Source organism: Pan paniscus, chromosome 4 (genome assembly GCF_029289425.2).
Source record: "Pan paniscus chromosome 4, NHGRI_mPanPan1-v2.0_pri, whole genome shotgun sequence".
NCBI classification, from domain to species: domain Eukaryota; kingdom Metazoa; phylum Chordata; class Mammalia; order Primates; family Hominidae; genus Pan; species Pan paniscus.
Genome location: NC_073253.2, coordinates 19,430,603 through 19,444,011, shown reverse-complemented (window position 1 = coordinate 19,444,011; position 13,409 = coordinate 19,430,603). Strand labels below are relative to the sequence as shown.

At 37.2% G+C, this 13,409-nt stretch overlaps 1 protein-coding gene across 1 annotated transcript in view; it reads right to left on the bottom strand.

The window, feature by feature from the left end:
- Positions 1-13,409, bottom strand: part of ELL2 (elongation factor for RNA polymerase II 2) — an 87,978-nt gene that overhangs the window by 50,127 nt on the left and 24,442 nt on the right. Inside the window, exon 2 of the mRNA XM_003822754.5 lies at positions 7,531-7,578. Coding sequence (XP_003822802.1) covers positions 7,531-7,578 — 48 coding nt within the window. The remainder of the gene's footprint in view (positions 1-7,530; positions 7,579-13,409) is intronic.

Here is a 13,409-nt window from a genome sequence, read left to right as displayed (position 1 = left end):
TTTAAATAGGGCTTCACATCAGAATTTCATCTGTAAATCTACCTTTTCTTTCTTCTTACGACTAAAGTTCCAGGTATAATTAAACCCAATAAAATGTCCTTTGGAGTTGCTTTTTGAAAATCCTTTTGTTCCAATTCTCCAATGGGAATACCCCCTGGGCAGCTCCATTCTGATAGAATGAGGATTGGAGTGTAACCTGAACACCTCATGGATAACATGTTCTAAACCAAACACACCCATGTCTCCTGTCTCAACCTGCTCTTTTCGTCTATTTCAGATTTGAATAATGGCCTCACCACCTAACCAAACGCTCAAGTAATAAATACAGAGCCATCCTTATCTCTTCTTCTTCTTCTCCTCCCATATGTAAGGAATCCCATGTATAAGGAATGACTAACTCAAGGCAGCCATTGGAGAAGCATGTTAAAATGCAAATCTGACCACATGACTCCCTGGCTAAAATTTTTTAAATAGTTGATAATCTCCTACCATGTTTGGTAAGCTATAATAGATTGTGACCCATTGGAAGGTCATGGCATTAATTTAGTGAATTGTGACTAGGATTCTTTTTAAATGAAAGAGAATGGAATAGAACATATCAGGGTACATTGATGAAGTAAGGGTAAAGACTATGTTGTGGAACTTTTGTTTCAGTTGTGTGAATGTCTACATCTATATGTGTAAAGCTATGCGATGTAAAACAGTTTTGCCTGTGAATTATTTGTAAATGTATTTGAAGGCCATTCATTTACTGATGTAGTTTTCTCATATTAGAGAGGTCAGAGGTTACCCAGAAATTGATGGAAGTCATGAAGCTTCTTCCGAGAAGAGAATGTATACGTACCTATATATATGTATAGTCTCCAAACATTGTTATGACAGTGAATCGAGCTATCCTAAGAATATCTGGGGGAAAAAAATTGTTTTAAGTCCAGGTTTCCAAACCTCATCATAGCTCTCCAGGGAAATTTTATAGATAAGAAGCACTGATCTCCAAGGTGAAACCTAACTCCTCAAGAAGGTGGGGCTGGGTGGTAGATCACCCCTGTAATCCCAGCACTTTGAGAGGCGGAGGTGGGAGGATCGCTTGAGTCCAGGAGTTGGAGACCAGGCTGGGCAATATAGGGAGACCGTGTCTCTTCAAAAAGTTAAAAAATTAGCAGAGTGTGGTAATGCGTGCTTATAGTCCCAGCTACCCAGGAGGCTGCAGTGAGCTATGATTGAGCCACTTCACTCCAACATAGGTGACAGAGTAAGGGATGGTTAAATTTAAGGGACCACAAAGTATCAAAGAATTGGTACAATATTATTTTCCAAGCTTAAATAAGCGTTGAGTACTATTAAAGTGATACTGCCTGCAACATAAATAACTCAATTCTACAAGTTCAGTTTTTGGTGGGAAACAAAAAAGCAAAGCCAATTAGTGACAAATTTTATTGACAAACAAATAATGTCAGGAATACAAATGGGCTATTTTACCTTGTCTACATAGTGTCTACCTGTCTATCATGGTGCCTGGTACACATCGCGTACTGACAAATATTTGCTAAGTGAAGGCAGTAAGCTTAACTCATTGCTAAGAATACAATTTAAGGCAATTGTGGTAGCTTCAGATATTAGTTATAGCTCCAGCTGCTGCATTCCAAAGTGATGCAGTTTGGTGAAGGACAGAGCAGGGTGAGCACCCCTGTTTGTGCTCATGCTTTGGGGGGCTTGTCTTGCTGTAGCTCACAGTGGGGCCTGTGTAAGGGTATGATCCGTGAGTACTTTGAGATACTTTCCTCAGGCACCACAAACATACAATCAAAGTTATCCTCCCACACTCTGCTATTCTGAGCTCTTCAAGGGCAAGGGGTGGCCTAGACCGGGTACTCTAGTCAATTTACAATAGTTTCAAAGTATGATTCAATTATTGTGTGAGAAAATATGCAGTTTCCAGAGTTCCCAGGGGCAGCCCATCTCCTGGGTAAAATGAGATTTTAAAAAATGTGCACTCTAGCCTGGGCGACAGAGCAAGACTCCGTCTCAAAAAAAAAAAAAAGTGTGTGTGTACGTGTTGTGTGTGTGTATATATAAAAACTAAAATTTTTTTAACATTAGGTAATTTACTATTTTATTAACACCTTAGTAAATTAACATGTGGCTAAAGAGGTGTAATTCAGCAAAAATATTAGATGATATCTATGCATGTTAACCACTGTAATATTAAAAAAATTAAAACAGAACTACCATTATAAATAAATATAATTTTAACATTCTTCTAGTATTAATTACACTCAGAGACACTCAGAGCCAAGAGTATCAAGGTAGCTGTTAGTTGGCAACATTCAGAGCTGACTGACTAAACACAACCCTTGGCAAAACCAGTGGGCTAGCCAAACCAAAACATCAAGGGAAAGAAGTCGGAGGGAAGGCATATTATCTAAGAAGGTATGGCAGTGCAGGGGATTTATTTTTATCTTTGCTGTGTATTGCAAGCTGATAGTTATCTTTGCTTCCCCAGGAACCAAGTAGGGTAGGGAAGGACAATCTGCAGGAAGCATTTTCAAGGGGGCTGAAATTGCCTACTAACTTCAAATACTGTATAATTTTGTTTTTCAAACCCAATCTTCTCCACACCCCCCACAAAGTAAAATAAATAATTAACAAAATATCTCTGAAGGCTTTGCTAAGTTTGGGGATAAAAAAACGAGAAGAAAAATCCAACCCTCTGTTTAATGACTCTACTGAAAGAGTTTTATAGCACTATTCAAGCCTTTAAAGTTACCAGTTAAATGCCAATTTCATCTTCGGAAGGTCATTGTGCCTTTTTAGAAGGCATACATTTAGAACTTGTTTGGCTGGCTATTCCTTGTTCATTCTGGGAAAAGTGTGTGTGACTCAGTGTTTCACAGGAGATACTGCATGGTACTTATAGAAAATATTTTCTATTTTCAGTCCTCTTCTTAAATTCTTAAACATGATTTCTAAAAATTAGGCCCGGTATGGTGCTTTAAACCTGTAATCCCAGGTCTTTGGGAAGCCCAGTCAGGAGGATTGCTTGAAGCCAGGAATTTGAGGCCAGCCTGGGCAACACAGTGAGACCCATCTCTACAACAACAACAAAAAATTAGCCAGTCATGGCTGTGTATCTATAATCCTAGCTACTTGGGAGGCTGAGGAGGGAGGATTGCTTGAGCCCAGGAGTTCAAGGCTGCAGTAACCTATGATTGTGCCTCTTCACTCCAGCCTGGAGAGCAAGACCTTGTCTCAAAAAATAATTATTATTTTATTATTTCTAAAAATTATGTTATGTAAAACTATTTTCTAAAGCCTCTGGGATTGCTGAGTCTGAAAGTAAGCAACTAAATTAGAAAGAATTTAAGAATAATATTCTCATAACAAATACTGAGTTAATACCGAGGTCTAGAATCTCATATACTGTGACAAAGTTAGCATTATTTCTCACTGCCCTGGGGAAATCACTCCCTGGACATGAGTCCCTGAGGCCTGAGGCAAGTCCACTCTGTAAGGCTACCACATGCCAGCAGATGTGGGCATTATTCACTATTGAAAACTTTGCCATTTCAGATTTTATCTCAATTATAACATACCACACACTTACCTTTGTGTGTGTGCACATGCATACACACAGTTCTTAAATAGGTCTTCTGGAATTTTACACACCTATTGCCAAGATGTGACATTTTGTATCTACTAAAACCCTTGTTTAAAAGGCTATTTCATACCAATGAAAAATACACATATAAGCCTTGTTCCTGATAGTCCCCCATTTCCATAGAAGTTCTGAGTGGAGGGTTCTGGATGAATCCTACATTATGAATTTTCTAAGTATTAGTCTGTATGTGTTTGTTAAGACTGTGCGTTCTCTGAGGGTGGAGCCCATGCCATGCCCATCCCTGCATCTCTTCACACAAAGTACATAACAAGCACTTGGCACCACTAAAGGCTGAAAGAATGTTTGCACAGTGAATAAGAAAAAAGCAGAACAACAAACTAACCTATTAACACATTCATTGATTAGGCTACCTGTTTATAGTTTATTGCTTAGAACAATTATGTTGGTTGATAACTGCATCAGTAGCAACTGCTATTACAGTATGGCAGGAAGAACTTCTCCCTAGCAGTGTGAAGACCAAGACTGTAGTTACAGCTCTGCCTCTATTAACTGTGTGTCTTTAGACAAGAAACTTTCAACAAGCATGCAAATACAGAGTTTAGTTTTTAAAAATGTACTGAAACACATCTGTGGAAAATTATCACCTGTCACATTTTCAGTACCAGATCAGTAGATAGAACTATCCTGATTTTTATAAAGCTTACTTCACAATAAAAATGTTGCTTTTGGAAATTGGGTGCATTATACCATTATACCCCTCTGAATGTTGTAACTTGAAGATCACAATGCAGTAGCCCATGTGAACGTACCGGCTACCATTTCTGTCTAAATATGCTGTTCTAGAGAGATTTATAATCCTAGTAAACCTTTAGTTGTAAGTATCTTAGGTACAGATTAGAACTGTGAGAATTGGTTGATTCACTCTCTTCAGAATCAGCAAAGCAATTTTGGATGATTTATTCACCTCCTGATATTCATGAGTTTAGAAATGAGAATCAACTGCTACCATAGATATTTCCTCACCTTTCTGAATCCAGAAAATGCCTTCAATGACCATCTAATTTTCTGAGCACCTTTTTCCATTAAGGAACAGGGGTAGAATGAACAGTGAAGTCACAATTTATATTTTTAATACTACAAAGGCTGCTGCCCAACTGTGATAATAAAAATCCAGGTAATCAATGACTTTCAGAATTTCTACTCTTTAGCAGCATATTGGTATACTTTAATATTTCAGTCTGCATTTATTTAGAAGAAAACTTCAACCTAAGAGAACATGTTCAGGCACAAAAGCAAATATGCTTAAAAGCTAACCAGCCAAGACCCAAATTCTGGCCTTCTAAAGACATCACTGAGGGAAAAAAATCTTATAATTAGTAACAAGGAAGAGCATAACCATGCAGTGCTTAGTGTGAGTCTCATCAGGGAAACAGAAAATGATTTTAACATTATATGTTCAGTTTTAAAACGATATTTTAACAATGCTTAGTTATACGTCAAATATGCCTATATATGACAGTATCATGACAGTTAAGGTACATTTTCAGTCATATTTGATGTAAAAAGACAAATAAAATTTCTCATTAAGGAAAAGTATCCTTTGTGGAAAATTTAAATTTAAATCTATTAATTTAAAGCCCTAAACATATTTCACATAGGAAAAAAATCTGTAAGCATACTTCTTCAGAGAGGATTTAAAGCAATCAGCAAGGCAACATTAAATTATCATGGCTCTCGAGAAAAACAGAGGAGCAGTGTACAGAAGACCCTCACATCGGTGGCCCTGCGTCTTCCCTGTGGGCTGTGCCAACCCACTCTCTCCCCAGTAATGACTCTTTGTTTTTACTAAGTCCCAAAGAGCTGGGGAGAGCTCTGCAAAAAGAAGGGGGAGGGGTGGATGGAATGCAGCTGCAGGCTCTAAAACAATGCTGAGTCCATATATTTTGTTCCCAGTTAGAATAATGAAAAGAGTGGGGGGTTGAGACAGAATAAGCAAGGTAGGATCAACCATCCTATAGCTCTCAGTCTATAGTACCTCCACTCCTCATCTACTCTACCAAATCCAATCACCATTTGCTTGGGTTAAAAAGCTTATCTGTTAAAATTCAAACACCCATTAAGATTTAAACCCATCAGTCATTTATATCTAAATTGCTTCCATCAGTGAACTATACCAAGGCAAGGAATAAAGTAGGAAGAGAAAGTAGAGCAGGCAAAGATAAACTGAGGGCACTTGGACACATGGAACAGGAAAGCTACAGGGGGACATAGGTAGGAAAATTTAGAAAAGGTGGTCTAAGGTTTCAAATATAAACTGCCTGCTTTGCAATGCTGCTTAGGGCCCAGGGGCAACTAGTATGCTAGAGAAAACCATACTCCCTTCCTAGACTGCTAAAAACTGCAAGGGTCAGAATGGAGAGTTTGGAAGCCTGCACATATTGGTGCCCCATAATTTAGGGTTTCGGCATAACTTGATGCCTCGTTAGAAAATATCCTTTACTTGCATTTCCCAGGAGAAAGAATTAAGGGAAACATCAGCCCTAGAACCCTACTGCTCCTAGTAAGAGAAATGCAGCTCAAACCTTATACTCCTCCTCTAGCCCTCTTCTCCCAAGATAATCCTTTAGTGAAAATCCATGGAGCCCTCCAGGGCTGGTAGAATTAGGCCTGACCCTGGCACATCTCTTCAGATATTATTGCTGCCATTAAAATTTGCAGGAAAACTCAAGAAGCCTTAAATAAACACCTGAACTAAGCCCTCAAATAGAAAATCAGCATGTGCTAATGACTACCTACTAAAAAGCTATACAACAAAATTCAGAAGAATACTTATTCCAGTTAGGATCCCATTCATGAACACTTAGTCACTGAAGAGGAAAAACAGGACTTAATTGTAAAGCTGTCATGTAGAAGCAAAACTCTGACATCCACACAAACATCTCCTTCAAGTAAGCATTACAAAACACATTTAGAAGTACTCTTGGTCTGTGTTGAATGATGTAATTAATCTGACTCTTGAACTGTTTTCCAGTTATAAAGGTTAGAAAGACTATTTATTTAAATTGACACTTTTGCATTTTGTGACATAACAAAAATTCAGAAGTCTGTAGATTTACAATAATCAAGAATCTTCCTCCCTCAGCTTATGTTTTCTCTATAGCTCTAAAAATCCATTTACGGATATTACAAATTTCCATTTTATAGCTAATATATAGAGGCAAATATAGAATACATATTAATTTAAATGAAGCAAAAAGAATAATTGAGTCTACTATTTATTTTATTACTATGAAATATTAATAGTAATAATTTTAAAGTACTGATTCTACTCCTGTAAACTTTATCATCTATCATAAAGACAAAATTCATAAGTCCATTTTATTAGGCATTATCATTTATTGTGCTTTTAAATGCAGTAATAAAATACACAGAAAACTTTGTTTATTCTGTATATATGAAAAACTCAATTTCTACTTGCATATTTCATTTCCTGGTATATACAACTTAAAAAAGTGCACACACAGCAAAATTTTGTTAATAGTAAAAGCAATCACAATCATAACTTGCCTGAAATAAATAATCCCGTACGGATGTTAAGCTGTGATAAAACATACTCACATAATACCTTGATGTACGTTATACTTCAATAAAAAGGTTCAAACATGCAATTATCCATGTTATGGATAAAAAAACACTGTCAATATCAATAACCATATATGAATTTTTTAAAAGTAAGTTAAGAAAATAAGATAATTCAAGCATCTTAAAGATGTCAGAAATTTTCATTTAGTCACAAAGCTCACAGAATGAGTGGCTGATTATAATAAAAGGGTCAACTGAAAATGGATTTTAAAAGTTGAATAGCGTGCAAGAACATTAGATTTGTTTGTTAAATTAATAAGAGTACTCACCCCGTGGAGTCCTTGGAACTGAATTGAAGGTCGAAAAGGAATTAAATTCTATTAAAAGAAACAAAAGAAACAAACAGGTAAACCTTGGTTACTGTGACATAGAACTAAATGTTTAAACTTTAAATCTATGTTATTTGGGCCAGGCACAGTGACTCATGACTCTAATCCCAGCACTTTGGGAGGCTGAAGCAGGAGGATCACTTGAGGCCAGGAGTTCAAGACCAGCCTGGGCAATACAGTGAGACCTCCCCCTCCATCTCTATTAAAAAAAAAAAAAAAAAGAAAGAAAGAAAGAAAGAAAGAAAGAAATATATGTATTTGGTCAGTGTCATAATGTGTGAAAATCTCTTTTCATTATATACTTTCTTTTGCATGTTACTATATTAAGATGCCTTGGATGAACAATATCACACTATTTACATTTCTCTCTGAACCACACAAACAAAATATATTTTTTGGCAGTGCAGCTAATCATGTTTTTGAAACTGACCAACATGATTCGGCAAAAAATGGTTAGTATGCCAATTCAATTTTACATTAAAAAAAACTGTATTGTTGCATAGTTTCCTGGTATATTTTTAATAGGGGTGGGAGGAGGGAAGAGATAATTGGAGGAACTTTGCAATACTGTAACAGGATGCTAGAAATATAAAATTAAATATTTGAGAATAAACCTGTTTGCTATTTTCTCACATTTTATCAGAGATTTGTTTTTAATTGAGAGCCAAACAGGTTACCAGTTCTCTCACATGATTCTCACCAGGAGAATGTAATTTCTAGATCAGTGTTTTTTATTATGAGCTTTTTCTTCTTGATAACTTCAATATTTTATCATAGAGTTGTGCATTTAGAAGAAAAGCTATTATCGTAAGTGTCAGCCATAGTCTTTTGCATGATTTCCTGTATTCAAAGTCACCAGCATATTTTTCTATGGGAAAGTTTTTCCAAATTGCCAACAGAAACCCATGAAGAAATCAGATTTGGGTAATGTTTAATGGTAGTACATCAGCCTATAAACTATTCACACCTTCATATTCAAATCCAATGTACAAAAACAGTGGTTTCTGGTCTCATCTCTACCCCAAATAAAAATATAGAGGCACTAATATGTTCCTCACCTCAGCTACAGCACATCACCTACTACTTCCAAATGCTTCCCAAAACTTCTCTGCAGACTTAAAAGTTTACTAATAGGGATTATAATAAATGAAAGAGAAAGAGAAATAAAGATAAGAACTTCTTTAAAAGACAGACCACCTGAATGTAAAATCAAGTGTAACATTAGCTATCTTATTATTATTGATAAAAATGAATAAACAAATATCTTCTTGGAGAAAACATTATAATGGATACTGTTATTGTTCTACTACCATAAAAGATCATTTAACTTTAGACTTATCAGCAGAATCTAAGTACTACTGGGTAACAAATTCATTTACTGGTGTGGGAGAAGTGAGCTTTTTAAAAAGGAAAAATAAAAAGGTAGTACCTGAATTTTTAAAATCCAATTTTTAAGTAGATTTTCATTCTAATTCATGGTCTTTTATGAAAATATAAATATAGATTAACTTTCTTAAGGTGAAAAATGCCACCCCCAAACTACTTTCCACAGCTAAACTCACTCTTCCTGAAGTAATGAAAGCATGCCCATAGGGGCCTAGGTAGCCCCTCTTCATGTGGAAGAGTAAGGTGGCCCTACAATTGAGATTATACAGGTTCATGTTCCAGCTTTCACAATATTTCCATCAGTCCTGTTTTCTGAATGTCTCTCCAAATCAGAAGCACTGAACATAACCTCACTACACTTCCCTCATTACACTTCCCTCCTTGAATCCTGGCAACTCAGAGGTTGTCTTCAGCTCACCAATGAAATTTGAAATTCTCTCTCCAACAAGTTCATTGATTCTTCTTGGTCAGATAAATGCAAACTTCTCAGCTTTCAAATTGCTGATATCCCCACTGGATATCCATCAGTCCTCCCAGCTCTCTGATCACACCTTTCATTTCGAAAGGCTAGTGCCTTTCCTTTCCTCTTTCTAGATCCACTTCATCCTGGAGGCTCACTGAACCTGTTGGGTGATAACTCTGAATCTCTTCTCCATTCCTCAGCTGGCACCTCTGCATAGCCTGCTACTTACTACTGCTGATAGGACATTTTGCATTAGAAACTCACAATGGCAGCAAATCTCAATGACTGGCAAATATGAAACTAATTCCCCCATCCCCAGCCTTCCCAACCAAACTGTCACCTCTTTCTTACTTTTCTGGCAAAGGCACTTTTATCCTCTTGGTTCTCCAGGCTCGCCACCTTAAAATTAACTTACAGTCTCTTCTCTCCCCGACTTCATATTCTATTAGTCGTTTACATACTACATGCCACTAGAATCACAGGATTCCAAATCCAGATGAGGCCTTAGAGATAATACAGTTGGTGACTATGCCCCACAGGATCAGAACCCAAGACTCAATCTCCCTATTTTGCCATGCTGCTTTTCTTCTACTACCTTATGTTCCACACACATCTGTTAATGGGGTATTCAAGAGTGTGGGGGCATAATCCCTCATACCACAGAGTTCATCTTTTAGTTGGGGAAAATTTGAGAATGATTAAGTACTAGGCTAAGTAGCACTGGGAAGTGTAGTAAGAATTCTCAAAAAGGACAGTACGGGTTAGAACAGATAAATGTTTATCGAAAAGGTGGCTCTTGAATAGCAGTTTAGAAAAGGTAAGTTCCAAGGAGAGAGAATACCCTGAGGAAAAAAGCAAGAAGACAGGAATGGACACTGTATGGTCAGAGGGCAGGTCTGTATGTGTACGCTTCTTTCCCACTTGAAATACAACAGCAAGGATGAGATCTGACCTGTAAATTCCTGCCTAATTTTTCCTTATCCTCAAAATGTGTCTTCATTTTTAGTTTCTATTTGCTACAGAATAGGGCAATAATTTAAGTTTCAGACCTCAGGATGACTCTGTCCAAAAAGTTTATCACTCTGAAATAATCCTGCCCTAATCCCCTCCCTAACCCCTCACTGATGGGTTTTACTCTTGCCTTTAACTTGATAAACTATTGGAGGCTCTCTCAATTTTTTGTATAAGAGAGTTGCTCAAAGAAGTGTTTTGGGGGAAGGCAGCTCTTTCAGTTATGTGTAAAATAGATGGAGAGAGATGGATCAGGGCAGGGCAGGGGTGGAGAAGTGAGCTAGTGCAGTCCGGGCGGATGCTTTAGAAATACCCTGGAAGTGATAATAAAGGCCTAAGTTAGTATGACTGCATCTGCAGCTAACAGGGGATAGTGGACAGAGCAGATATTCCCCAGGAAAAATGATAAGATGTGCTGAAAGCTTGAATATCAGACACCAAAGAAAGATGATGCCAGCGTGGCTCCAGGGCTCCCAGTCACCAACTCTGGCCACTCTGCCCCAAACTCCCTCAAATTAAGTTCTTAGTCTCCATTTCAAAAGCAAGACCCTTATCACCTCACAACTAGACAATGGCTTTTTCCCTTCCTTGAAGTCCTTCCAAATTGTTCAAATAGCCAGCAGAACCTCTCTCATATACCACTGTTGGCTCACAGTAGTTCTTACCACTGTCTGTCAAAACAAAGCCAACTACTAAATAGAAAACACATCTGCTATCAACCAAGATCAACCAGAATCAACCAAGTTCATCTTCCACTTCCTCCCAACAATAGCTCAGCTATGTTAACCTTTGTTTGTTTTGCAAAGACTTTCCTCTCTAACTCTTTCCTGTTCTTCCAACCTGGCATAAATTCCCAAGCTCTACTTTGCCAATCCATAGTTATTGCTTACTTAACATTCAAGCTCAACATTAATTTCCTCAGTGAGACCTTCCTTTGGATAAACCAGAAGTCAAACACTCAATGTTTCAATGTCTTCAAAGACCCAAAGGTCTTTGGATCAGATGGATGTAAGGCAACAAGGAGTGGTGAGTACCTGGAAAATGAATGCCCAAAGGAAAAAAATCCAAATTTAAAAATGTTAAACCTGTTTCTAGCCAAACAAAACTCTGGTGCCACCATTTTGCTAACTTGGAACTATGTAACTATGAGTTAAATCTCATTAGCTGTTTGTTCAGATCCCAGCATCTACTGTTCCACTACATAAGGTATATTTTTTCATAGGTTGTCTTATTCCTGATTGTTATGATACAGGAGTCTTAGGCATATGTAACTTACAAGTATTACGTGCTCAGCTAAAAAAAAAAGTATTGTAAAATCATTTTGTATATGTTCTCTTTATATATGAAGTATACCACTATACACACTGTACACATATGCAGATTACTATTCAGGGTTGTACAGACAAGACAATATGTACTATTCTTCACAACAATTTAGAAACTTGAAATTTTGACTATATACAATTTTTTTTTACCTCACGCCCTGAATTTAGAACTTGACTTCTTGACATGCTTATAGTTCTACCTATACAGCTTGACTCCTCAACAAGAATAATTTTTATTTAGTTTTCTAATGTATGGCACAGAGCATTTTTATATCTATCGTCTCAAGTGAGCCTCCTAAAACCAGCCCTGGGTGGTAGGAAAGCATCATTATCCCCCATTTCAGAGACAGAATAAATAATGAGTCTCTAAGAGGTAGAGTACATCGCTTAGGATCACAGACCTGGTGATTAGCAGAGTTGGGCCTTAAATCCAGTCCTCTGAATTCCAAATACAGTACTCTTTCCTTCTCTCTTGCCTCTGAAATGTGTTACCCCCTAGTGCTAAATATTTAAAAGACCTTAAATGTTCACTCAGTTCTTTTGGCATTTTGTTTCCAAGGAAAATGAATTTCATAAAGTAATTATAATTTCCAAAAAAACTAAAGTATAATTTAGTTCAGTTTCTGATTAAAAACTGAAAAAAATAGTTTTTTTTTCCTTTAAGGATGATGTATAGTGAAAGAACATAAATATTTGTTACCATTTTATTTAATACATAATAAAAGCCTCATTTATGGAATAGTTGTATGTACTTATCCAAACAGGGCAAACTAAGCTCACTGTTACTCAGAAATTCTTTTAAGATATCTAGCAATCTAGAAAAATACTTAAAAGAACCTCAAAGGCTTTACTGATTTTAATCCCAATTTTAGAAAAGAACATGTTAACTAGGCTGCAGCTCTTGAATGTTTTTAAAAATGCCATAAGGCCAGGCGTGGTTGCTCACGCCTGTAATCCCAGCACTTTGGGAGGCTGGGCGGATCAAGAGGTCAGGAGATAGAGACCATCCTAGCTAACATGGTGAAACCCCGTCTCTACTAAAAAAACGAAAAATTAGCCGGGCGTGGTGTGGGCACCTGTAATCGCAGCTACTCGGGAGGCTGAGGCAGGAGAATGCCGTGAACCCGGGAGGCGGAGCTTGCAGTGAGCCGAGATGGCGCCACAGCACTCCAGCCTGAGCAACAGAGCGAGACTCCGCCTCAAAAAAAAAAAAAAAGCCACAGGAAGAAACAGAACTCTACACCACTTATTTTGTATCTGATCACTCACTGTGTTATTAAGAGAGCCACCAGGAAAAAGTTTAGAAGTCAATACCATTATAAGCAAATGTCTAAAGCATGTTAGTTTTTTATCCAAAATTTTTTAGCCTAAGTTTAATTGTATAAACATGACCTCAACTCATTGTATCTTTAAACATTTGCTGAATACATTCCCATTAGAAATGAGTTTCAGGTAAGGCTTCAACTTTTGCTTTTAGCTTTAAGTAAATATTTTCACCAAGTAGCTCTTCTGAAAATCAAGTTACTCTAGGGCTTAAGGGAATAGTATTTGAGCTATAAGTAAGAGAGTTATCTTGTATCTATTTCCAACCAAGAACACAAAGGCAGATTGTAATTGGCTAGGGAAACTCCTTC